Raw genomic sequence first — 27,110 nt, 5'->3', positions numbered from 1 at the left:
CTATATGAACACAGCTACGCATACAGGAAGCAGGTGAAAGCAGTGAAACAGGAAGAACCTCTATTATTTTTACCGCCCCTCCCCCGCGTAATGGGTAACAATGGTTTAGTCCAAGTTTGAAACATTGGTGTTTTGAACTGGAGGTTTTTAAACTCCGGAAAGAAACACTGTAGCGTTTCTAACATACTACTCACCTCTAAAACCTATACTATATTCATTCAAATAACAGCAACAGGTAAGTTCGCCTTTAGAAAGTTGTCATATTTTCATTTCTGTGTAGTCTCACTTTTGATTTTAACAAATAATTTAATTTAATTTAATTTTTACACATTTTATTTTATGTAATTTTTTGTTAATACTTTAATGTACACATGTAATAGTACATTTTCTGTGTGTGGAGCATAGTTGTACCCAATTTTACCCTTGTATCCAATTTCATTAGTTTTCATTTTTTTTCTAATAAATAACGTTTAACCTAAATATTTAGGTTTATATCAATAAACATATTTATATCAATAGCTGCTATAGTGTGTGTGTGTGTGTGTGTACATATGTATGTGTGTATATATAAATATAGAAAAATGTGTGTGAATATAGATAAAGTTCAATATAGATATAGGACTATTGTACATATATAGAAAAAGGTGAAAAACCTTTATAATTTCCTAGATGTAGTCACACTTTATGTTCTTTTTGATCACTACTCCCCAAACCAGGAGGCAAATCTTAACATCTGAAACTGTAGCTGTGCTCTTTCTCATTAAAATATTACTAAAACTGTTGCTTGATTGTTAATCAATTGACGAACAGTCTCAGCCATGAACATTTTGAGTGGAGGCGTTGTTAAAACCTGACAAAAGTGACCATTCTTACCACGTTAACGAGTGATTTAAATGTCTAGACTGCTTCTGAAATGCCAAATCAGAGAGAGGGGGCCACTGATGATTCCCCTGCTGACCTTCCCTGTCTGGAAAAACTTGACTCTCCAACAGGTACGTGGCAGTTATTACAGCAGTTATTGTTTTCAGGCACATTCAGAGGCCATTAGTAATTGAAATATTACCACCGTGGCAGTTTTAATTATCTGTGGGTGTGTGTGTCCTGTCTGTGGTGTCAGGGAGCCCACCCACTGCCTCATTATCCAGTCTAATGGAGCTGGAAAATTGTGTTTCCAACCTGAGTCTTGCACATGAGATAGTGGTGAACAGAGACTTCTGCTTCAAACCCCGAAATCCTTCTACAGACAGGCAAGAACACACTTAACCACATCTACAGTGACCTTGGTTATTCTTAGTTCCTATATTAATGAGTATTTTTACCCTTGAGCTGTTCTTTTAAACTGCTTATCTGCAGCCTGGAGGGTAGAGTGACAGAAATCGTTCACCGGGCCTTTTGGGACAGTCTTCAGGAGCAGCTGAACAGCGATCCTCCAAACTACAGCCATGCTGTCCTTCTGCTGCAGGAAGTCAAAACTGTGAGTATCTGGCATTGGAAGGGTCAAAAGGAAAGCACAAACATGATCACCAACCTTACAAAAGGAGAAATTAGTGCTATCTGATCAATAAGGCATTACTTTAATTCACAATGCATTTGTTATGACGCTGTCAAAAATATTCAGGTTTAAAAAGAAATTTAGAGGTTTTTTTGTAACAGTTAAAAACTCATTTTTAAAGTGACATAAAAAAAAAAAGTCAGAGAAATACACATCACAATGATATTACAACAGATTGGGTTTGGCAGTTGTGTGACAGTCCTTTGAGTTTATTTGAGTTTGTACATCACTTCGATGTGTAGAAATCCTGTTGTGGGCAGATGTCCCAGTCCTTTTCACACAAGAAAGAAGCGGAACAGCTGCTTGTTTCAGAGTTTCAAAATTGATGAAGTGTTTGTGCCTTACACTGAATGAAAATATTGGTGGTTGAAAATATACAGTACGGGGAAAGTGATTATCCAGCTCATTTCTTTGATCATACTGAAAAACAACATTGTATATTTTAAGATGAAACATTAGGTCACTGCAAAGTGTATTTGTAGCTTTTGGGAACCCAAACATATATACCCAGATGTTTATCTTTAATATAGTCACAATACTGCGCCTCCACCATTGACAAGGTTTGGCCGCTTTGAGAGTGTACATTCACTTAGAGAAGCTCTGTCTTTGCACAATCTTCTATTTCCTGTAAATTTAAATTAAAAAATGGAATAAGATCCCTTGAGCACATATGTAGATTTTCATATCTTCTCTTTTGATTCCCAAAAAAAAGAAGAAATGAAAAAAATAGAAAGAAACTGGCCATGTCATCTTTAATCAAACCCATATACTACTCTACTTTTATCTTAAATGTGTGTTTGTATTTTATAGCTTGTTTAAGATTGTGTTTATGTGCCCAGGGATTGTAAACTTGGTAGTAGCTAAAGCTTTATTAAATAGACTTAAAAAACAGTTCCAAGTGACTGTTTGCAGTGTATTATATTAAATGAACTAGATAAACTGAATATTTCCGAACATAGCATAAAATGTTAGTGAAAGCAGACATTTTTCTTCACATTAGATGCTTCAGTCCCTGCTCTTGCCCGCTCACGTCAGACTGAGGTCTCAGCTTGACGAGGTGCTGGATATGGATCTGATCAGGCAGGAGGTCGACCACGGGGCTCTGGACCTCCACCGACTGGCGGAATTTGTTATCAACACCATGGCATCTTTATGTGCTCCGGTGCGCGACCCAGAAGTCAGAGCACTGCGGGATCTCAAGGAACCTGTGGAGCTCCTGAGGTAAGAAGCAGGTTAACAACACCTTCACCGAATAAACTTGTGTCTGACATGGAATCAGTGGCAGGCTGTGGCCGTGTATTAAATCCAGCATGCAGCAAACTGTATTCCTGTAATGACATCACTTGCAGACCACATTATTACCATGAAATGTAACGTAAAACCGAATTAATATACATTCACTGATCAGTTTTCTGCTTAGTAATGCAGTGTCAATATAAGATAAATCCAATCATTTTTTTCAGTTGGTGTGAGTTTGGATGCTCCGTTCTGCAGGAATACCTCTCATAATGTCCAATTAGAACTAAAAATAATCCTCAGCTTGTGCAAATATTTAAAGGCGCTTGTAAATTCTTGTTTTAAAAATAGTATAAATCCCACCAGAATTAACCAAATCTATTTAAACAAAATAAAGATGCAAATCTATTAATTTATATCCAAAGCATCTATATATTGTGCTGTAGAGATATTAACTAAAATTGAACTTTGGCCAAGCTGTACTATCATATAATGCCAGTTTGTGCCACATGATGATGCTGTGAGTAACCTTCATTTAACTGGCCAAGTCCTTTGCTCTAGCGATGACCTGCTATTTCTTGAGGAAATGCATGTAGAGCTAAAAAGAAGTCTCAAATGTTTAAAACATCTCCACACAGCCTTTAAAATTCTGCCCCCTAGTGGTTGAGGTTGCCTTATTTCCAAGAACGTCAAAAAAGATTTCACTCAAACATTGTTCCTCTCAGGGAGATCTTCCGTGTCTTGGGTCTCATGAAGACCGACATGGTTAACTTCACCATTCAAAGCCTGAGGCCTCATCTCATGCAGCAGGCCATACAGTACGAGCGGGCGAAATTCCAGCAGATCCTGGACAAGCAGCCAGGTGAGAAGGGATTTCATTTCCAGCACTCTTCAATCTTCAACTCCACTGGTGCAACGAGTGATAGATGATAAAGGTGACTTTGTAAGTGCTACATTTATGGTCGCTAGATATTTCAATTTTCAATTAAACCTCTTTTGACCCTCGTCTCTCCAAAGTACCATCCTGCCATTTTTCTGCTTCTCATATATTGGGTAAGGAGTGGGACAGCCAATCCCTGAACTGAGTTTTTGGCTCATGTACTGTGCTTCTGTAGCACTGGCTAATCAGAGTAACTGGCAACGTGACAGTCACTGAAAAAGCCATGTTAGCATCCATCCATTTATTTTGTTAATCGCTCATCCAACTTAGGGTCATGGGGGGAGTTGAAGCCTATCCCAGCTGTCATATGGTCAGAGTCGGCCTTTACAAAAGGCTGACAAAGAGACAGAGAACCACACAGTTTCACATCCACACTTAGTTGTTTTGTTTTGGGTTGTTTTTTAATGTAATTGTTTCATGTAAAAAACTCCAGAGTAGACAGCATGCTTATGGAGTCACTAGACAAATAATCAGTAACAGCCATTTAGGATATTGACCCCAAGTGGTCAAAGTGGGAACTAGAATCGTGTAACTCCCCGTGGTTTGATTTTCAGGCTTAAAAAATTTTTACCTGCAGTGGGAGATTTTGGCCAAACAATTTTTTCTCACTACTCTGGTGAGTAGTTTAAAGACTGAAAAGTCTAAATAGTAAGCAAGATCATGAGTTAAGCAAAAGATTTTTATCACCTGGGAGAGACACCTGGTGCAATTCCATGTGAAGCTATTGTTGAGATGGCTGGAGCTTATTTTAAGTGTCATTGAGTGACATGTCGAGGAAAAGGAGAAGACAAGACGGGTCCTTTTTAAGAGCAGCAAAAAAAAAAAAAGAGCGATGGTAGCCAAGAAGTACAAAACCCAGAGAATCACTTATGAACATTAGTTTATTTATAAGCTAGCTGTCCAACCTTATATTATGTGCATAGGTACATCACTCTTAACAAATGTTCTAGAGCAGGGGTGTCCAACTCCAGGCCTCAAGGGCCGGTGTCCTGCAGGTTTTAGATATTACCCTGGGTCAACACACCTGAATCAAATTATTAGTTCATTACCAGCCCTCTGGAGAACTTGAAGACATGTTGAGGAGGTAATTTAGCCATTTAAATCAGCTGTGTTGGTTCAAGGACACATCTAAAACCTGCAGGACACTGGTCCTTGAGGCCTGGAGTTGGACACCCGTGTTCTAGAGTCATCACAGCAATCAGGTTTTCACCAGCCATCTCTAACCAGAAACCACCTTTTACTGGGTCCAGCTCCTCCACCACATTCAACACCAGTTCCACAGACTTAACTCCAAGGCTATAGTCCCACGTCAATTGCAAATGTACCATAAAAGTTCAATATATGCTGATATATTACTCTTCATAAAAAGACAAAGTGGGATGGAGATGATTGACTTTTTAACAGAGCACCAGTCTTAAACTAAGGTAGGTGTGGGGAAAACCACAGAGGTAAATTCAACAAATTATTGTGCTTTAAAGGTGCATAGTTAAATCTGTAAATAATAAGTGCAAACACATACAAGGTAAACACAGTCTTAGCAAAATAACTCAAGTATGAATTCACGGCTAAACCCTACATGAGTTTCTAGTTTCTATTAGATAGAGCATGTTTATTTTTTTAAATGATGGTCTCATTAATTTAAAAATTGATGATAAAGCAGGGGATGCTCTAAGTTGCATGGAGTTATTGCTCAGTTTCTCAGTCGGTCTCCGCCTCAATCGTCACAACATCTAAAATGGAGATGGTGAAAACGCTCAGCCAGATGCCTGACAAACCACAGTGACATAACCATGGCTACATCCATCTTTAATGAACAGTCTATGGCTGGCTCGCTCAGTAGCCACTAAAATCCATGATTCACTTAGTCGGTCTCATCTGTGTAGTTTCAGTTTTTTAGTATATTCTTAATCATTTTATAATTTGTCACTTCTCTTCAGATTCTTTGGACAATACCACCGCTTGGCTTCAGGCAGCAGCGTCTGAGGTGGTGTCGGCGTGTGAGGCGCAGTCTGATTCTCCCGGTCCTGACAGCCGCGGTCCTCTCAGCCCCACCGCTGTCCTCAACCGGGCCTACATACGTCTTCTCCACTGGGACCCACAGGACCAGAAATATCCTGAGGTCAGCTGCTGTCTGAAAAATTACATCACGCCCACGCCTTTCATCGGACCCGGTGATATTTTATTGATTATGAGGGAATGTTCAGTTTGCCTACCCATTCCTTCTCACTGGTTAAAAGCATGTGAAAAGCAATTTTTTAATTTCAAGCACTCGTACAAGTGCGGCTCCATTTTTTAAGAATCTGAACTCAAAGACTTATTAGTCAGCATCATGTGTGTTTCAACAGAGTGCAGCTGAACTGATTTTAGACTTGGTGTTACCTAGCGCTGCATTAATATAATTGATGAATCATGACAGTTTGCATTTGTATACTGTATGACCCCTGGAAAATCATCAATTACCTGTGGCTTTCACAATCTTATTTAGGGTTATAGCCATTAGACTCTTTATTGAGGTATTGATTTCATATTTATGCTGAAAACATTGCCCCCTTGTGACCCCAATCTGTCTTCCACGCACAGACCATCCTGATGGATCGGGCCCGCCTGGATGCTCTTGGTCAGCGGCTCCAGATGTTGGTCCTGGAGGCGTCGGTGCTGCTCTTGACTAACGCTCAGTGCGGCCGTGTCGTTTTCTCCCTGCAGGGGTTTGTAGGTAAACTCAGGCAGTCCATCACTGCCCTGCTGGAGGGCAGTCACACCAGGTAAGAGGAGGATGTCGTGATGCATGTACTGGCTGTCACAGGGAACAGGTATTGTATGAGAAAGAAACCAACGGAGGTGACATGAGGCAGCTAGCTTGTCAGAACAGATCCAGCTAACCTCATTCTTTCTGTTCAAGAGAGGGTGTGTCATGATTAGTGGATAAATGTGGAACAGCAGCTTGTAATGTTCGAGGTCTGCTCGCACTCTGGTCCGAGCTGCAATAAAATGCAGCACAGGCTGTTTCTGCCTTAATCGCCTTTGTTACAATGTGGCGGTATTTAAAGACCACCGCTGTTTTTTGACCCTTTGTAATATGTTCATGCGATCATTATTTAAATGCCAGAAGAGAAATCCTGAGCAAAATTAGAAGCCATTGCCACGGTTGAGCATTTCTGCCTTGGTGTGGTGTAACAATGAATATCTCAAACTTGGCCTGGATTCATAGTTGAGAAACTTCAAAAACTGAACCAATCAACATGCGAGGCTAACTTGTTAGAGCTGTTTAGGGGTACGAGGTTTATCTAACATTAGTGAGGAATTATCAGCTATAATCAAGCCTGAATGTTCAGATTATCTATGAACTCTATGAACTGGATCTATTTTACCTGACTGTCTTTTATGCATATACTGTTACCATGGTGTAGGCTAATACTAAACAGGACCAGAGTTTCAAAATAGAGCAGTCCTAGACCGCATATCTCCGCCATGGCTGAAGACGACCTCAAATCAATTTCATAGATTTGAAAAAATGTTTGAATTATTTCGTGATGTTTTCTTGAAAAAATAGAAACAATGTTTGATATTTGGCAAGTTCTCCAATTTTGCCAGGCATTGTTTTGTTTTGTTGTTTTTTTTAACTGTTGGCTCTAAATGTTGTCAATAAGAGCAGGTATCCTTAATATGGTCACAGTGCAGCCTGTGAGCACAGAAGCCCCACCTACCTGCTGTTAAAACCGTCTGTTTGACAGCAACAGCCAGTCAGAAGAAAGTTGGCTTAAAAGGGAGCGTGGTCTTAGAGTTAGAGGAGCTAACACTGTTTGTTTGAGACTGTAGAAGTAGTAGAAGTGGAGTAAGGAATATGTTGAACTGTGTAATATGTAAAGCTTCCCCAACTTTAAAATGATGGAGCCAAAAATGAGGATAATAGTTCCACTTTAACATTTCTAACACTGTAGAAGCTGTTCTGATAAATTTAGTTCCAGACAATCTGGCATTTGCTCTTCAAAATCTATTTCCAGGTCGAACATCTGTGGCTCATTTACTCCTACGTTAGTTTTATCATTGCATAGCAGAAAGTAGTCTTTCAGTGTTTTAACCGTCAGAGCAAAGCAGATATGCCTCAGCAGCAGAAGAGGTGGGAGGAGACAGAAGACGGCACTAATTTGCATTTTCATAAATACGCATCTACTAAAAAGAGGCAAGGGTGTAGAATTATATCGAAGCCATTTTAAGGAGTGCGCTCATGGAAAAAAATGTGTAATTGTGAAAAACAAAGATGAGTTTGTAGGAGTTTAATCAATGGGCAGAAGAGGAACTTTAATCAAATTCCTGCTCTTGGAGAACTCCTTTATTACTTCCATCAGTCCCTGTACATAGATGCGTAGGCCTGTGAGACAATATATGTCTGATGAAATTGCTGATGGTTGGTCTTATGCTGGTTTCTGGTGCTACAGGGAAGCTGACCTGAAGGGGGCCTTGTTGGGGATTGGGGAGATAGTATTGCAGCAGATGTCCGACGCTCTGGCTACTCAGGGAGGAGCAGCACTGCCGCAGGAGAGCCAGGATCTGCTGAAAGGACAAATATCTGAGCTATGGAAACAGAACAACCCAGTCTGCGTGCTTATAGGTAAGACATGATGGGGGAAATGAAATAAATCCACATATTGGACTTATGTCAGTGTGTATTACTATATAATGTCAGCTTTTTACATTTTGTAAGGTGTGAGTAGAAAAAAATAGCCATTTAAGGCTACTGGAAAACATTTTATAAAGAAGTATATTTTAGGCAGCAAAGACTCATGTTTGGAGAATCACCATTTTCAATGGACAGATTAAACTAATCAGTTAATTTGATCTTTTTTATGTGCGTTAAATGTCACAAAAAGACCATGGTGATATCAGGATGTAGAAGCAGATCATGTTCCTCGAAAAATAAATCCTCAAAGTATTTATTATAAAAACTACAGAGTATTTGCACATGTTTTTTTCCTTCTTTTTAAAAAGCAATATAATCTTGTATTTTATATATTATAAGATTATAATATTTATAATACAGTTGAACATCTACTCCATATTTCTTTATATTTTGATTCCAAAGAGCCAGACTTTATTGCAGTGGTCTTGAGCAATAGTTCTCCACGCTTTCTGAAGGTCTTTTAAACGTGTCCTTTGACCATTGGCTGCTTTTTCCACTCATTTTCAGTCCACTCCTTGTACCTGACCATTTTCATAGGAATGTTTTTTGTTTGTTAAACCACTTGAGCCTGACTCATGAATCATTCAAATTAGCACTTAAGGGACAAACCAGTGTTTGTCACACTGTCATTAGCAGCCTGTTCCCATGTCTTCAGTTGACTCTATAAACAACAAGATGATTCCAAAGAGCTATTAGCTGAAAACTTGGCATATGTTGGCATGATGTCCAGTGTGTACTCAAAGACATTGAGAAAGCATCAGGTTTTTGGTTAAGTTCTTACTTCATTAAAATTTAGGGTAACCTGGCTAAACAGAGTGGTTAAAAAAAGGCGGTCGTGGAAAAATATTTTCATTAAGATAGATAAGTACATGTTCCTGCACTTTAATGCTGCTGAGTTTAGATAATCTCTGTTTAAACTTGGATGTGTGCTGCTGCATAGCTGACTTCTCTCCCTCCTTCTCTCCATCAAACAGGAGAAAGGGTACAGGGTTTCCTCCAGGACATGCTGCGGGGCGGCCCTGCTAAAAGGAGTCCAGAGCTGCCTGCTCCCCTCGGGCTGCTGAGTGCTGAGCTACTTGAGCTGGGGACGGCCTTCGGGCGAATCGTCCACTTCAACCAAACAGTCTTTGGTCCCTTCTATGCGCCCATCCTCAGGAAACTGCTGTTCCAGCCAGGAGGTGCCGAGGCTGGGGAGGACTCACGCTAAACTGAGGCTGACCCTTTCAGTTTGTAGCTACACTCTTGAGCAATTTAAAGAAAGAAAGGCACAGAACCAAAATCCTGTGTTGCCTTATACATATTTACTGCCTTTAGAGAAAAAAAAAAAAAAAACACGTGCAAGAAATTATGTAATTCTGACCCAGGTGAAAGCTATAATTATTATATTTAGCCATTTTAAGACGCTGAATGTGAATGATTTTAGAAATCAGTGCACCAAAGAACATATGCTAAGTCTGTAAATAACACTTAAGCTTTAATATGTAGCTCTTCATGTTGAAAAATGTTTATGAGTAACTTACCAAAGACAGCATGCACTTTTTCATTATTTTTATTATTATTATTTTTTCTTCTTGAATCAAAAATATACTTGTGTTTCTTTCAGTCGTTGACATTGGAGGGGGTGTGTACTACTAAACAAATACCAAAGTGATATATTTTTTCCACCAGCCATTCAAAGACATGAAAACACGTGTGCTTGAAAGAAATCATCGTTCAACTTGTTACATTTTAAGCAATATTTCAGAAAAACTGTTACAGGATACACGTACAATGGAATAAGTTAAATCCTAAAGGGGTCTTATTTTTAAATCTGTATTTTTTTTTCTTTTTTAAAAATACTAATAAGGTTTTTAGTATTTTTTCCCCCATTACATGTTATTGTAGTGAAGCTTACAAGAGTCCTGTTTTAAATGTATGTACACGCTAACTTTTCAAATGTTTGGAGTGACTGTGCTATAGCTGACTGCCAACAAGGAAAGGAAGTGTTCAGAAACCTATTTGTGCCTTTTTATTTGCTTCTGGCACTATTTTTGTAACACATTAACAAACTGTATAAAAAAGATGGACATAGCCATGGGGTCTATAAAGTGAAGCCAGTGCATAAACGCCTTAAACCTAGATTCTTTATAATGGCCAGCAGGGGCCAATTCTGGAAGCAGCCAAAAACTGTGTACAAGTGAGAAAAACTGCAGTTCCTTCAGTGACCACTTGTGTCTCCATTGACTCTCATGTTTAATCCACAAGCTTGGTACAAAAACAGATTTGGTCACAACTATACAGGGTTTTTTTTCTTCGCACATACAGTAAATAATAATTATAAATGCAGAAGCAGACAGTTGGTGATTTCATTGGTCGCTACCTTACTGATGCACCCAATTGTGATGATACGATACCTGGTAACTTGTATTTCTTTCTTAGGAAAAGACTTATTATACTTTCAAACATACTTTTCATAAATAAAATGTTATCCATCTAATTTATTCACATTAGTCTTATTTTAGTTCTGTGAGTGACCACTGCATACTGACGTCCTTTACAGCGACACTTCTCAAAGCGCCTCCAGATGACTACTGCTGTGATTTGGCGCTATATAAATAAAATTGAATTCTTTACCTACCTTTACCTGCTGTCACTGTGAGCACACCTCATATGCATGGGGTAAAGCCAATAACAGAAACATGAGGTGAAATAATACCACATGGAGTTGACAACATGTTACTGTATGTTACTGCAGTAATGCAATAAAAGCTTTTTAACAAGTGTTACACTGAGCATAACAAGAGTGAGGACCAGCGAGAGTGGGCAAACAAGAGAGAGAAGCTGATAGGGAAAGCATCCGAGTCTGAGTTTTTCAGCAAATAAGTTAACTTATAAGTCATAAATAAACGATTTCTTTGCTTTTAGCTTCCTCCATGTTAGCTTCCATGCTTTTGACTCGTGAAACACAGAAATGAAATTAAGTCAGTAAAATATAGATTTAAATTGAACAGAATGACTCATTGGTAGCAGATCCAAATATCAGATCAATCCACACCTATCTACATCCATCTTTTATATTCAGTCAATCAATTTCAGTAAAGATAAAGTTTATATTAACTTTTGCCAGTGTTGCTTTATTGTTTTCTAATAGTTCATGCTACAGTCACACTAGGTAAAACAGTGGTAGGAGACCACAGCACGACCAAAATTATTGCATCACTCACCAATCACGTTGGAATCTCACTGCCTTTAAAATGGTTACATTAAAGACAGGGAGCACGTCTGCAGTCAGGTATCTTCAAAATGACTTTGGTGCTTCAAGAAAGCGCTACAGCAGCACAGCCAGTCTGCTATCAGTTTGCGGCTGAATGGAGTCAAGTTGGCAGTTACATTGCGTTTGTGAAAATACAACGATTAAATGTGATAAATGAGTGAAAATCTCAAATGCTTCAGGAATTCTCATTGAACAGAAACTGACAGTAACTCATATTCAGTGGGGCCCAGCAAGTTTCTCATAGATTTGAAATTCCTCCTCAAATACTCACATAGTTGCTGCAGGAGAGCAGGCAGGTTGTACTCATCGGAGTAGACTAACTCGGATTGTTTGCCAGTCTGTCTGCATTTATAAATTAAATGGCAATTATTTGACTTTCTGGGGATTATCGGTGACCAATGCAGTCGTCTTGCAGTCCAGTGTGCTTGTCCAGAGGTTTAGGGTGCTGCTCGCTCAACCTCTGGTTAACCACTTGGTCACCACAACTATAGTCAATCAGTCTCGAGTTGTAAAAAATAAATAAATGAATGGATTCAAACACAAGGCAATGGGCAATTTTTTCCTGCTTTTACTCTAGTGTAACTGAGCTGGTTTGAAAGCTATGCAGGATGACCCAACGTGCATTTTAAAGAGTCAGCTTTTCATTTTCTATTTAAATTAAATCTATACCCATAGCTGGAATTTAGCTAAAATAAAACATTTCTAAAACAATTCCAGTTTTGAAGAATTGTATTCATAAGGTTAGCAAAAACATGCAAAAAAAGGACAGGTAATTCTCATTTAACTTTGACTTTGCTACAGGTCCCAACAGAACTGATAAACATATACCTGACAGAAAACTGTTTCTTCATGTTGTGCAAATGCTACGTTTACTGTGTTGAATACTGATGTGTGTGTGTTTTCACCAGGCACCTGGATGCTTGGCTCTGACTTGAATGCAGTTGGAGACATGAGAGACACAGAGACTGGGGGCTAATCGTTTGTTTAGAATAAAAAGTTGCACCACCCACTAATCTCTTTGGCAGGAGAAAGAGTGAAAGTATAATTGTACATTAATTACCACGTTTGTTGTATTTGTCACTTTAAATTTTAAACAGCTGGTGTAATGTTTCTGCTTTTAACTACTCAGCCATATAAAAGAAATCAATGCTGACAACAGACGTGAGAGGGATTCTTTAGTCTTTGTATTATTTAATGTCATTAATATAATATTGCTTTGAAATTTGAAACAGTATCACATTTTCATTGACAAACCATACTCTGTCCAGAAACATGGGCAAAGCATTGTATGCTGGTACAGTTTTTTTTTCTTTTCCTCTACATTTTGTTACCCTTTAATAATAATTCCCACATTTTCAATAGACCTGAATCAATAGAAATGCTCATTAATGGTCTATATCATTAATGGTCTACAGTGCTCTAAACATTACAGTACCTACATAACAAGATCAGAAAGTCACACGGAGGCCAGGAAATAGACTTGACCTTTCTGAGTGACCTTTCTCAAGACAGGAGTGATACACAGGTCCTGTTTAGCCAGTGATGTGGGACTACCGGGTTACCTTTTAGTCTGTGTTGGGATTCATCTCAGGGGCAGTGGAGGAGCAGGGGATATACGGAGTGAGATCTAAATGTCAGAGTAAGCGCTGGTTTGGCCCTGCACATTGCGTAAGGCTTACCTCTCAGTTTCTCTCTACCTCTTTCACACTGCTCTGCCCGCTATAACTCAACACACACAAACACACTCGCATCGGCTGCTCCCCTTCAACTCACAGCTTGGTATCCGGAAACTTGAACGCTGGGGCGAGCTACACAAGGAAAACACCAATGTTAAAAAGAGCGGTTACATGCACAGCGATATCATGCCACCAAAACTTGCTTTAAATAGCTTGCTGCTCATTTAAGTGTAATGCTTTCATATTGTGCATCCATAATAGAGCAGGTTGTTTCGGTGACACACAGAACGGAAGAACATACATGACAAAATGTTGGACGACGATGGCAAAACGGAGGGATGAGGGTGAAGCGCTGAGTTGGCGTGTGACGGGGAGAGGGAACGTAAAAAGCGAATGGCAGATGAGTGAGAGGAGACGAGACACTGCTACGGTACATACAGAGAGACTGCTCAGGCCAAGTGCATCAAAGGGTACGAAAACACAAACACACTGCCAACATGCAATCGTCAGTGGAAGCTAACAGTTAACAGTCAGAAACAGAGTGGCAATGACACAGCCACGGTACCGCACGCAGGCCGGTTACACCATAATAAAAAAAAAATAAAATCAGTCAGCCTCCACGAGCTCAATCCTTCACTTCTCCCGCAGCACACAAAAAACAAGGACAGTGGCCAGTGATGTAACGGTCCAAACTCCCATGAGGACAGACAGAAACAAGGCATACAGCACGCACAGCAGGTAGTGCACACAGGGGAGAACCCACAGATATGTGTCGACTTCACGACGACCTTTTTTTTCAGTCACAGTGCAGGAGGAAAATCTTTTAAGAAAAAAAATAAATGGTACCACGCTCTCAGCATTACAAATCCACTCGCATTAACACGACACCAGAGCAACATTTAGATTTGGCTCTTTTAATGTAGTGGAATAAAATCTTTTCACCCCCTCAAAGTAACACACTTTGCATGTACTGTACCTAATTCTAAATTGGAGTGAAACAACATGGATACCTACTCAAGTAATCATGATAATAAGATGCTATGACGGGAAATGTGCATCAGATTGTGCTAGAGGCTCATTAATAGACCCAATATTCTTTTTTTAAACTTTGTTTACGTTTTGTTTTTTTTGCCTCTGGTAGTAATGTTGGGATTCTTTACAATCCCTTCTTAATCATTCCCCCCAACCCGCATTTCAGTTATGCCCCATCTATCAAAAAGTATCACAAAAATCCACTAATGTCCCATTTGCACCATAAGAAAAAAAGAAAACAAGGTCTTAAAAGGGATAGTGCCATGTTTTTAAACACAGTGTTTCTTTTCATTTTTTTTTCTTTGTTTAAACTGACAATAAGAAGAAGCTGTGATTTTCAGGCTCTCAGTGCTACCACGACTGCTGAGAGGCACTGGGCAGTACAAGGCCAGAGCAAAGACTCATCCTGACAAAAACTGTACCATCTCTGCATCAACGTCATCCCAGCTAGTCACAGTCAATTTAAATACAGCAGGAAATAAGAAGTGTTGCCTTTTTTTGTTTTCGTTTTTTTGCCTTTAAAGTCTTTTAGAAGCAGGGTGGAGGCGTGCAGTTGTTGGGTGGTGGTGTTCGGGCAGGTCAGGGGATTTTAGTTGATTATAGATAACCATAATGAAGTAAGGCTGTTGTCCTTGATATTGTCCTTCTGGGTGTGTATGTGTGTATTTGTGTGAGTTTACGAGGTCTCAGTTTTTGGTCCGTTTTGAGTCCAGACATCAGTGATTAGATTCGTGACCGATTCCTTGTGGTCTTTCTATGAATATTGTACAAATGCGTAGAAAAAAACCCAACAACAACAAAAAGAAAACACAAGTTGTTTGCTGCATGTTGCTGTTTTGTCTTTCATTGATTAATTGTCCATCTTGCATCCCATGCTATCAAAGCAGCCTCCTCATAGTGCTTCACAGTGGTAGATGCCTGGTAAGACAGGACAGGCTACAGATGGAGAAAGAAAAAAAATTATAACTGTCGAGAGGCAAAACAACCAAACAATTGTGTAAATGAAAAATATATGTTAATAAAAAAAACCCAAAAAACTAAATATAAGATTAAGCTACTGACTTTAAATCTACCAAAAAGACACAATAAAGAAAAAGTTATCATTTTGGAGAATATGCTTGCTGGGAATTATGCAAGAGGACACAACTGTACACTTAGTATGGAGCTGACTGGATTTACAGGTAGCAGACCACCTGCTTAATTAAGCTCAGCTGCCATAAGAACAGATACTGAACTGAAAATGTAACTTTCTTCTGAGTAGTTTTTGCTTTATTGGGGTTATTTTGTTTGGTTAAGTTTTATTTTTATTGTACGAATGTATTTAAGCCATTCTGTTTTTGGTTGTGTTTTTTGTTTTGGTTGCTATAACACAGACATTTCCCAACTTTTGGGATAAACTAAGTAGAAATGCTTTAATCTGTTTGGCATACAATCTTATAACTAGCTAACCTGGCTTTAGAAAATGAAAAACAATCAGCACCACTAAAGCTCCCTAACGATGTGGCTTGTTTAACCCAGCGGTTCTTAAAGTGTGGATGGCATACCCTGGTGGGACTTTCAGAGCCATCGCAGGTCAGTGTTTGCAAGTGTTTGCAGATGAGTTGGCGTCTTCCATGTGAACAACAGGCACCAGTGACAATCTGCTGGAAACCAAAACAGTCGCAAGGAAACTTGCATGATGGGCTTTAGCAACCAATTTCACAGTGACCCCAACAACCTCAGCAACCATTGCACTTTTTTTTTCCCACGTTGCCAGGGTGGGAGTGGAGGGGTCGCCTGTGTCTAGGCCGGTGTGAAAACTAAAAAGTGCAGTATACTTATAATTTAACTCTATAATCTAAATCTAATAATATTAGAACATTTCTTCAGCTATTTATTAAATAGCTGAACTTTGTCAATAATCAGTGGGAGAATGCTTTGGTGCATGTGCTTATTGAGACTGGTATATGTAGTCTGTGTGATTTCTGTTTCAGCTTCATATTAACTATACACCTGTGAGACTTTTGTCAATATCCTCACGTAATTCTCTGCTAGACATATTTCCCAAAACTTCAAACTGTTCGTCTAACAGTTTAAAACACTGACTCCTTACAGAAAACCATTTTTTAAAATAATATAAACTCAACATTTCTGGAAATACTTCAACTTGCCTTTAGCCAGTGTGAAGTCTAGACAGAGCAATAGAAAAAATGAGCATGCTTGTTTTGCCTGTGGAGAATCAATTAAAAAAAAATGGCTTGAAAGAGGAAGAATAATAAAGATGCAACCTCTGGGAGCTATCGGGGAATTGGAGGCAGATGCAAGTTGTCAGGAAGAGGAGGATGAGGAGGAAGAGGCAGTTTGGTTGAGAGAGCGGGGCCACTGTAAAATGAGATCAGTCCAGGATCATCCGTTCCAGAGCTCCGCCATTGGCTGTAGCAGCAACAGGCGACGGAGGCTGCCAGGGGGTGTTGGGGAGGCACGGGGGAGCCGCAGGAGTGTTTGTCATGGCAGGTAGGAGGTTGGTTTGGGTCGCTGGGCAGGGCAAAGGAGGGTGCAGGAGTAGGCAGCCCTGAGGGATGCTATACCATCACAGTGAGAAGGCACGGGGCTCACATGTATATATGTGTGAGTGTGAGAGATAAATAGAGAACCGGATGCAGGGGCAGAGGAAAATACAGGGGGTGCAGAGGGGCGGCTGTGGAGTCCGGCCTCAGAATATGGTGGTCTCGTACTTGGTGCTGACAGGGCGCCTGTTGGCGTCCCGCTGGTCCAAGAGCCAGGTGGTGCTGCCCAGGGACTGCATGTCTGGGTCCATCTCCAGGGGGTCGATCTGCCGGGGGAGGGAGGGAGGAGGGACGAGAGGAGGGCGTGAGACGTGCGGCAGTGGAGGCCATTGCGCCACACTGACAAGTCCTCAGCTCACACACGTGCATGTGGATTAGAGGTACAGTCCAGTGATCATGTTATAATCACAGACACTCAGGGCTCAATCCACAACATGGATGATGTCTGACAGAAAAGACCCTCAGCCTGTATAAGCAGCGGCAGTAAAACCAATGATACGACCCTCTGGGAGTTAAAACATATGCTGATTAGTAGTTCAAAAGCACCATGCTCTACACCATTGGCTACTGTCATAGCACAAACGGCAAAGACACATCATTCTACATGCATTACGCTGATTAATTTACTTAGAAATACATTTGACTTTTAATTAGCTTGAAAAAAATCTCAATGTAGGCGTTTGGCAATCTGAAATTTCCTGCTTATGAAAGACACCTTCAGTTGAAAATATCTTAAAAAGACACAAGAAATGAGAAACAGTTTAAAACCATCGAGCAGAAACAACTTCAGCCATCATGTTATTGACGCAATGGGCTAAACCCACACTGGCACAATTTAGCCAACAGTCTTCATATAAAGACGGTAAATCGCATCAAGGAGTCCCTCGTCCCCGAATGGGTTTAACCACAGAGCTAATTGCATTTTAACACTAAAATGTAAGATGAAGATGAGAGATGGGAAAATAAAAGGATGAGGTTCATGGTTGAAATACTAAGAACCACACAACGTGGAGGCGAGGTGCACCGAAGCACTCAGATGCAAGAAAAATAAAGAGGAGAGGGAACTGTGTGTAAGAAGATGCATGATTAAGGATTGAATAGAGGAAAGGAAAGAGAAGGACCTGGACTCCAGGGCTAACAGAGTGCAACGGGAGGAAGGAAGGACGGTGGGTAGTACACGTGTGACAGTGACAGCAGCGGCATTCGAGCAGAGGGGCACCCTGGGAAGCAGGAGGACCAAGAAGACAAGAACAAAGACATGTTAAAAAAAGAAGAGCGGAGAGGGACAGAGCATTTATATGCACTAAACGGACAGTGTAGAAATCCAGAAGCAGCAGAACGAGCAGTTCATTATCTGTCCTTAAAGCTCAAGAGGGCAAATTTCTCAGCATCTTTGAGTTTTCTTGTCATTGACTGTTTACTTAACCCTGTCCATGAATAGTGACGGTCCAATTATAGCTTAGCAGCTCCAGCTAGGCATGGCAGTATTTATTTATACTTGTGTCATTTTTGGCCCTCCATATGGCAGGTCTGTGAAGCGCTGGATTTCTCCACTTGCTCAAGTGGCGTGCATGTGGCTAAAGTAAAGATGGAGCAAAGTGTGAGGAATTAATTTACGAGTGTTTATACTGTTTATAGAAATCAGCAGCATGCCCAGATGACTAGCTTGGTAACTACAGTAACTGTGCATGCATCTGATTTGAGAAATGAACAGTCCAGGGTAACAGTATTTCTATAAATTGTTCAAATTCACATATCAATATTTGTCAGTGATCCCAGTGAAGCAATTATATACTGGAAACAGCTACAAAGGTTGCATCAATGTTGTTTCTATATTCCCAAAGCAAACAAACACAACAAAGATTACAAACTTAGCCCCAAAGCCAAGAAACTCAAGTACATACATCATTATTAAGAAATCCACTTTGCAGCGTTTCTTTACTGAGTACATCCTGGGGTCTGTCAAAGGCTAACATTACTGGCTAGGCCCTGTTCTTTATTGAATGGGCACATTTACACTCCAGCTAAAGTTACTCAGGTAAGCTACATTTGATCATCACGCTCATTAACAGTGGAAGCTTTTTAAAGCATTTTTAGAAATATTTTATCCACAGCACAGATAAACCACTAGGGTTAGCTAGCTTTAGACATGACAAAAACTATTCGTGCATAGATGATGAGCTGGCGAGGTTTGTGAAATTTAGCCAGGGGTGTGCGGCTTTTGAATCTGTCTTAGAACACTGGTTTAACAGTTGTTTTCAGTTATGTTTACCATCTTCTGCTTTATTTCAAAGCTCTGACACTAAATGGGCACACACTCAAATATTCTGGTTTCCTAATACGTCATGTCATTGACTACAGTTTAACCCATTAACAGTAATGTATACATGTCATCTAATGACATATGTTTTAGTCACTGCATTATTTCTAGGGTGGGGCTTTTCCTAGCGTGAGAAATACACCGACCAATCGCAATTGGATTTCTTTAAGGGAAACAGCCATTAACGGATCTGGCCAATGGGCGTACACTGGACTTTTTTTTTTCATTTTGAGATGCATACTTAAGATTCCTTTACAATATTTTTGTTTTAAAACAAGAGGGAAAAACCTGACAGTAACAGTTGATAAATATTTTTAGTTTTAGGAAATATTGTCTTTATGTAAACTACAGAGGACAGGGCTTAGCAGACAGTGAATCTCTTCTTAGGTAAAATACATGAAAAACCTTCATGATTGTCACAGTTTTTGTTTCACTTCACTTGGTAGCAGCGAAGTGTATTAAAACAAATCGCAGCTGACAGAAATCAGCCCCCCCCCCTCTGTTCTCATCTAAAACTTAAACAACCAGCCAGGCTCATTATGCAGCTCTGTGATCACTCCATATATTATCCTTGCAGGCAGGTAGTAAAACAATGTGATTTGTGTCTCTGAATAAGCAAGTGGTCCAGCAGTGTGTGTGTGCGTGCTCCTAGCGGCGGCTGTGCAGCGCTCTCAGGTGACAGTGATCACTGAGTGCTTATTATATGCAGCCTGAGAGGTCAATGCATCAATGCTCAGGGTATACGTGAACATTTATGCAGCACACTCAATCAGAAGTGAGGAAGCAGCGGGTGGTTCTGACCAACGAGGCTGTGCACAGGCTTAAAAAAATCCCAGAGGAAATCACACACCTCCTCCCACCCCCCTGTTAGCAACAAATAAAAGGAATCATTCATCACGCTTCACATATGCACAAAAAGAAAGTCTCCTCTGATTGGAGTGACTCACAGAGCAAAGTAATGACTCATCACTTTCTACCACACGCACAGCAAATCCTCCTTTGTAGGTGGCCCATTAGGGGTTCAGCAGTGGAGAAAAAGTGGGTCACGGGGTCTGTCTACCTATTTTGAAGTATGACTGCACAATATGTTCCTTCACACCCGCTTTCCTTTTAACGTGTAGAGTAACCTCACCACTCAAATGCACTCAGAGATGCACACATTCGCCACGATTTTCTTAAGGTTTTATAGGCTGGTACTCACTGCTGATCTTCGCATGCTGCTCCACGACTGAGATACAGGACGGCTGGTTTTAGTGTCTATGACCTCAGAGCCCAGAGATGAAGGAGGCATGTAGTGTCTCGCCCTGGACTGAATCGCCATCTGATAAGCCACCTCAAACGCCTGTCCCAGCGTTAGGATGATCTCGTAGGTCTGTGTCTGGAAAATAAAGATTCATTGTACTGAAATATGTGACGAAAAGCAAAGCTGAAAAAAACAAGACAAAATCTTTATGCGCTTTGCTTGTGTGCTCAGTAAACATTTAGTTTCCATAAAAAAACACAACTAAGCACCTTGTATTAGTAACACTACAAAGCTTGGACTAAAAAAGTCTTCTGAACGTGTTACAGTATTTGTTTTGAGTTAACCACTATTCAATTTGGTTTGCAAACACTTGTTTTCAGCAAATTCACAGCACACAAAAGCGCTGCTCTTCACATTTTTAGGATAATTACTTTGTATAATTATCCACAGGCTCTTGTTTGAATATGATGCATTTACAGAGAAAAGCTAAAGCAGTTTTTAATCTGACATTCTGTGCATGGAGGAGCTGTGTGAAGTATAAATAATCAAGGCTCAGTAGTGTTTTATTTGGCCCTGTAAAGATCTTTTTCAATGCAGTTCATTAAAAAAAAAAAAAACCCCACAAAAAAAATGTCTCCCTGCAGTTAAAGTGCCCCCACAGTGGTCGATCTGCCAAAAATGAAACATCACTATTGACCTTTTAACAGACCTTTCGACTCAAATGACAACATAATTTGTGCTTGTGCATGGAAATGCCATGCATAGCAGGAGTGGGTCTTCAATCAAGCTATTTGATGAACCAATCAAGAAAATAATCCATAGGATGCTCCAGGAAGGTTTAACTGCAGGATATCTGACGTCCTACAAGGGACATTTTGGTTTTCTTACTTTATTTACCAAAAAATTTGCAAAACATTCCACAATGATATGAAAATATGGGCTCTCTATAGTGGATTATTTTAATATATTACAGTGATTACAGTGTATTATGCTTGTAGTTCTAATTCTATTATATCAATCACAGGGCTGATGTTACTCACCACTTCCACAGTGCTGAAGACATGACAGAAGTGGTGGCCGCTCTTCAGATCCTTGGTAATGTATGCAAATGTGCAGAGGTCATCTGGGTCTTGGGCGGCACATGAGATATTCCTGATCTCATGTTCTGCTACTATAGTCTAATGAAGACAGGAATGAAGTGAGCGCTAAATGGGAATCAACCACTAATGGACAGTCAGAAAGTCGACAGCAGTGTTTGCGTTGGACAGGTCAATAATCAATAATTCCCATTACCTTTGTGGCTGCATCGATGAACTTAACACCTCTATAGGTAATGGACAGTATGACAACTGGACCCTTTTTGGAGTCCTTGGATTTCTGGAATAGATACAATAAAGAATAAGTGAGAAGAAAGAAAAAAATCACTGCCTATTTTGGGGAGTTTATTAATTGTTATGACGGATAAAAAAACTTTTCAGTTATTCTTGAAAAAGAAGGAAAAATTAAGGTTTTGTAAGACTAAACCCAGATAATAAAGCAGTAAATCTTTGTCCATTCTCCTACAGTTTAGGCTTTGTCCTGTTTTATATTTGTGGTCTCTCTATGCTTCTTTTGTCTCTCTTCTTTCCCCTCATGTTTTCACCAGTCGCAGCAGATGACTGCCCCCCACCCCTGAACCTTGGCTCTTTTGGGCCAATATGCCCGATCATCTCCTTTATAAGAGCCTGGACACAGATCATGAACCAACAGTATTGTTGCTCACATGAAAGCAAGCAACCATGCTAAGGGTTTAGTTTCAGCTGTTTGCTGGCAGATACATCTAGTTGTTTATACATTAGTGTATTTTAGGGGACTTAAAATTGATTTATTATTGGATTGATGGCATGAACTAGCGTGGTGTTTGCCCACAATGTAAATTAAAGTAGTAAAAAAACCCAAAACAACCGGCAAGAACCTGTAAGAAAAAAATAAGCTTTTCAAACCTTATTTTGTGAAAATGCCACCAATCTTTTCAAATTAAAAAAAAAAGTATGTTTAACTGGTTATTCTATGCATAAAGTTAAAGCTCTCTCCCCAACCACGCGTCAGTGTTGGGTGTTACCACGATGGCTTTTACATTTGCTCTTAGAAGGACTTTGATAAATACTTACCCTAATTTTAGCACAGGCATCTTGTGTGGACTCAATCCCTCGTAGATCCCTGATTATCAATGATCCTAGATACTAGAGGAAAGAGTCAAAACACAATTTAAAAAATGATTTAAAAGTTGGTGCTGGCAAACTAAGTCAACTACAGACACAGACGGGCCATCGCAAGCACAGGATGTATTTGAATTAAAATGTCCTACGCTATTTCTTGTTTAATAGTGCAACGTCCATCTATATCATATATTTACAGCATATTCTGGCATCTATGCTGAAGACAGTAAAAGTGACTTACTGTTGCCTCGTACCCGCAGGAGTCCAGAATTAGTTTCTCAGGCTGGTGATGCCAGGCGGAGACCGTGGCATAGGTAGCAGAGTGGCTCGGCGGCCGGAGGTTTAAACGAGACTCTTTATGCCGGTCGCTGTGTCTGTCCTGCACAGATGCAAATTAACAGGCTGCTAAACGCAATAAAGAGAACAGACTGATCCAAGAACAAAAAAAATCCTCTGCCTTGTGTTCAATATTTGTAGATATTAAAGGGGATATTATTTTCACTGTTTTGCAGGATGTTTGTAACCACACTCATTTCAAATACTAATTTGTGCATCCATCAAGCTGGCAAGGTAAAGGGTTTTTGACCGCTGAACATAAGTGTGAAGGCAAATGTCTGGTCAGCACTTTAATGCAAGTCTTTTATGCTAGGAAACTAATAAATATTCATGCATGCTGGGCCTTAAGGTCAGTGTAGGCTGTGCTCATTGCTTTCATGAATCAATGTCAGAGTAAAATATACTGATGATGATCATTACACACTAAGGTTTTATGGAAATGGTAAGTATTGATTTTTATACAGCAGTGGTACTATATTCCTTTTCCTTATTTGTGGATGCTCCTGTGTGCTTCCAGATTGGCCTCAGTGAGTCAGAAAGCAGCTATGCCAGCTTGACTGTTTGTGTCGTAGTTTGACCTTTAACAAATGCTAAGATTTGATCACTGTGTTATTCTTGGTTTCTTTTCTTAAAGAAGAAACCAAGAAACTGAATTCAGATCAAAAACTGCTCAATGGCACTCCATGTTTTTTTTGTTTTTTCTTCTTTGGACTACTTCATCAAAATTACACATATTTATATATAAGAAATAAACTCAAGTTTTTGTTCATTAAGAATCAGCAGTGCTTCAAAGGTTTATTTGGAAAGGGAGAAAATATCAGACAGATGATTAAATATGATATCAAGTTTTCCAACTATATTGATTCAAAATGTCAGCTCCAAAATGTGGGTTTCCAAAACTTTCCATCGACTGTATTTTCTACGTACAACACATACAGCACATCCTTAAGACTAGAGCCACAAGGTGGGATGAGCTGATCAGGATACCTCCAGGACATCTCCTAGTTGAGGTTTATCAGGTATGTCTAATCAAGAGGAGAGCAACAGGCAGACCCAGGACATACTGGAGAGTTTATATATCTCCAGGACTAAGGACTAAGCAAGAGCTGTAGGAGGTGGCTGAGTGGAAGGATGTCTGAACATCTCTGCTTAGACCTGGCTACGCAGCAAAAATAAAATGTAAAAAACCCAACAACCTTGAATGCACCTCTGCTTTTTTCACTGGTTCTGGTTCCATTTTACTTTAATCAATCACTCTGCACATGCACGCTTCAATGCGATTCAAACAGCAAACTTAGTTTTACATCCAGACCACCACAACACATTTAACTTTTGGCAGCATTTATTTATTTGTTTCTTTTATTTATTTATTTAAAAAAGAAAGAAGAGGTCAGAGTGATGTGATTATTTAAAAAGAAATAGCAATACCCCCAAAGTTATTTTTACGTGATAACAAGCAGCAAACAAAATGAGCCGCCCCCCCAAAAAAAATCTTAGACACTGGATAAGACAAATGATGTCAAACCTATGGCTAGAAAGACTAAATATACTGTAAATATTATGTATGTTAGATTGAAGGTCAAACAAGGGGTTGTAGAAAAGGTTTGCAATTAATCTGATTGACTTATTGTCAATGGTTTTCTGTGTGTGGAAACAGGGAACAGGCTGTTTTCTTTTCATCTTTGTCGTTTCTTTGTGCCTGATTGTGCTCCTGCATCTGCTGAAAGCTACAGACATTGTTGGAGAAAAGCATTCAGGTAAAAGAAGGTGGCACTCACTACAGAACGTGGCCTCTCGCTATAAGAACGCAGAGATACACTACAGTCTTGGTCGACTCCTCTTCGCCTCCGATCTGACTCGGTCAGGGGAAGGAGCATGTCCATGGAGCGACTGGTGTAGGGGTCCAGCTGACTGAGGGGAGATGTGGTCTGGGATAGGAGGTCATGGAACTGCCATACGCATCGACACCCACCCACACACACACAGACACACACACACACACACACACACACACACACACACACACACACACAGATTAATGATTTGAAAGCACCGTCTACACAGGCTGGTTTTCCTGATCTACATCCAAGCCTAATCCTTGACAAAAAGAGCCTCTTCCATGGAGATTCTCAATTCTTTTTAGCCCAGTTTAATCTGCCTGGGAAATCAGCCCTCAGTATTTAACTGTTGTGAACATAATGATATTGAAGAATCTCATTCCAAAATTAGATTTCCGCTGCAGCAAGAAAAAGGATCCATTTTCTCACAAAATGATGTTGGTATAGAAAAACAGCTCATCCGTGCCATGCTGCTTTACACTTCAGCTCTGTCTGGATTGTTGTACAGTAAGAAAAAAATTAACTAAAATATAACAGCACACAGGAACGAGGGTAAACATGCTGAGGAAAAAGAAATCTCATAACAGACAGGAGTGACACGATATGTGTGTTATATCGAGGGTATGAGCAGAGCTATCCTTCTTACTAAGCACATTAAACATATCTGATCTATTAATCGAATAAGTGTCGACTGTGGTTAAATAGCAGCACTAACACTGCTGCAGTCTGGCTGGTGCTTTAAATAAAAACATCTTCCATCTTTTGGAGCTGACTGTATTTTTGTGAATTCTAGAGAAAATGTGAGAAAATGTGAAATACATTACCATAATTGGGGACAGACGGCGGGACTTAGACGGAGCCTCTTCATAGGGTCTCTCTGCTAGAGAGGCAATGATCCTCTTCCTGTGACCCAGAGGACCAACCTTAATAACCTAGAGAGGACAACATCAGGGCATAGCATGAGACTTTCCACTGTACCCTTACATCCATATCTGACATACAGGAGTTTATCTAGACTAAACTAATATAGATACTTTATATTCAAAATAAACTGACACAGAGTTGGTGGCAAGCACCCCTCACTGGCAGGCATCCACAGGCAAACAGAAACGACTTTCGTCAATAATTCAACCTCAATCTGTTTTGCCGTAAGCTTGAAGTACCGCACTGTCTCCTTCTCGGGACACTCTATAATTTACGACCCATTTTTGGACATAGTGCTTAAAAAACACACAAGACTTTACTGATTTATGTACGATAACATGTGACATATGAAAAGGATAAAGCATAACAGTGTCACTATGTAAATACACACTGTGTTTGCCATTCACAGTATATAAACACTGCTGGTCTATGCACAGCATCTGTCTCGCTAAACATTTTTGTTTTTACAAAGGCCACTTCAGCTAGTGAGTCTAAAATCCTCACAAAAGGAACAATAAGCTAATGTTATGTAGTCGAAGCCCATCACCTCAAAACTGACAATTTGCATAATTGGCTATTAACATTCATGCTCATCCAGTAAAGGTGGATGTTGAGTGATTAATGTTACATTTGCAATTATGTCACGGGTACAAAATATTCCGTAACAGGCTCATATGATTCTTTGTCTGAAGCTTCAATTATTTATTCAGTGGGAGTCAGAGGCAGAAGAGGCAACTGGTCTGTGTGCTGGATTTCTGGTGCTGTTTTCATTAAAACCATGTACAGAATCCCAGTGAGGCCAGTGTGCACGAGGCCTGTGAAATGAGACAAAATTTAAATAGTAATAAAGAACACCTTGGGAATATACGGGGAACCAGCTCATAGATCATCTCAGTGCTCGATGCTGTTTGCTGTGAGACGCTGAGGAGGATGTCGGAGATGTAATGGGCAAAGTGAGTTCTGCCAAGATGCTCAGAGGCAGTTCTGCTACTCTGCACACTGAAAGTAATGTGCCCTGCACTCACACCCCCATCTTTCTGCATCGCAGTCTGCTGGACACCATCCCTCGCACACTGCATAGACAGTATGCTTGGCTGCTGCTCGACTGTTGCTGCTGCTGCTGCTGCTGCTGCTGTGACTGCAGCTGTTGCTGGTTTCTGCTAATTTACCGCCACAGTTTTTTGTGTTTTTCACAACTATGCACAAAAACAAACGAAGTGAGAAGTGCAAAAAAACCAAAAACCAAAAAGAGAAACGATGACTCAATATCAGCTTTGTTACGGTGCTCTCTTTGCGTATGAGCCATATTGGATCATATCATTGCTGCTATTTTTTTAT

At 40.0% G+C, this 27,110-nt stretch overlaps 2 protein-coding genes across 6 annotated transcripts in view; one reads left to right on the top strand and one right to left on the bottom strand.

Annotated features, from left to right (window-relative positions):
• The first annotated feature begins 85 nt into the window (after positions 1–85).
• On the top strand, positions 86–10,886 carry LOC100709272 (T-complex protein 11-like protein 1). The gene is made up of 10 exons (XM_003453696.5): positions 86–235; positions 902–992; positions 1,118–1,247; positions 1,354–1,474; positions 2,553–2,773; positions 3,514–3,650; positions 5,666–5,847; positions 6,309–6,490; positions 8,165–8,337; positions 9,381–10,886. Exons 2-10 carry the CDS (start codon positions 914–916, stop codon positions 9,611–9,613), a joined length of 1,458 nt encoding a protein of 485 aa, XP_003453744.1. The 5' UTR covers positions 86–235; positions 902–913; the 3' UTR covers positions 9,614–10,886.
• Positions 10,808–27,110, bottom strand: part of anks1ab (ankyrin repeat and sterile alpha motif domain containing 1Ab) — a 54,786-nt gene continuing 38,483 nt past the window's right edge. For 2 of the 5 annotated variants that reach the window (XM_025907125.1, XM_025907124.1), the window contains 9 exons: positions 25,673–25,780; positions 24,789–24,959; positions 22,916–23,053; positions 22,627–22,698; positions 21,770–21,853; positions 21,517–21,654; positions 20,435–20,611; positions 18,035–18,150; positions 10,808–17,179 (listed from right to left, as the gene is read on the bottom strand). In XM_025907125.1, the coding sequence (XP_025762910.1) occupies positions 16,852–17,179; positions 18,035–18,150; positions 20,435–20,611; positions 21,517–21,654; positions 21,770–21,853; positions 22,627–22,698; positions 22,916–23,053; positions 24,789–24,959; positions 25,673–25,780 (1,332 nt within the window). In that variant the 3' untranslated portion in view covers positions 10,808–16,851. The remainder of the gene's footprint in view (positions 17,180–18,034; positions 18,151–20,434; positions 20,612–21,516; positions 21,655–21,769; positions 21,854–22,626; positions 22,699–22,915; positions 23,054–24,788; positions 24,960–25,672; positions 25,781–27,110) is intronic. The other 3 variants (XM_019359067.2, XM_019359069.2, XM_019359066.2) reach the window with 2 other exon arrangements.

The sequence above is a fragment of the Oreochromis niloticus genome, linkage group LG5 (assembly GCF_001858045.2).
Source record: "Oreochromis niloticus isolate F11D_XX linkage group LG5, O_niloticus_UMD_NMBU, whole genome shotgun sequence".
Lineage (NCBI taxonomy): Eukaryota > Metazoa > Chordata > Actinopteri > Cichliformes > Cichlidae > Oreochromis > Oreochromis niloticus.
The sequence above is the reverse complement of the archived record's forward strand: the minus strand, read 5'-3'. Positions and strand labels throughout refer to the sequence as shown.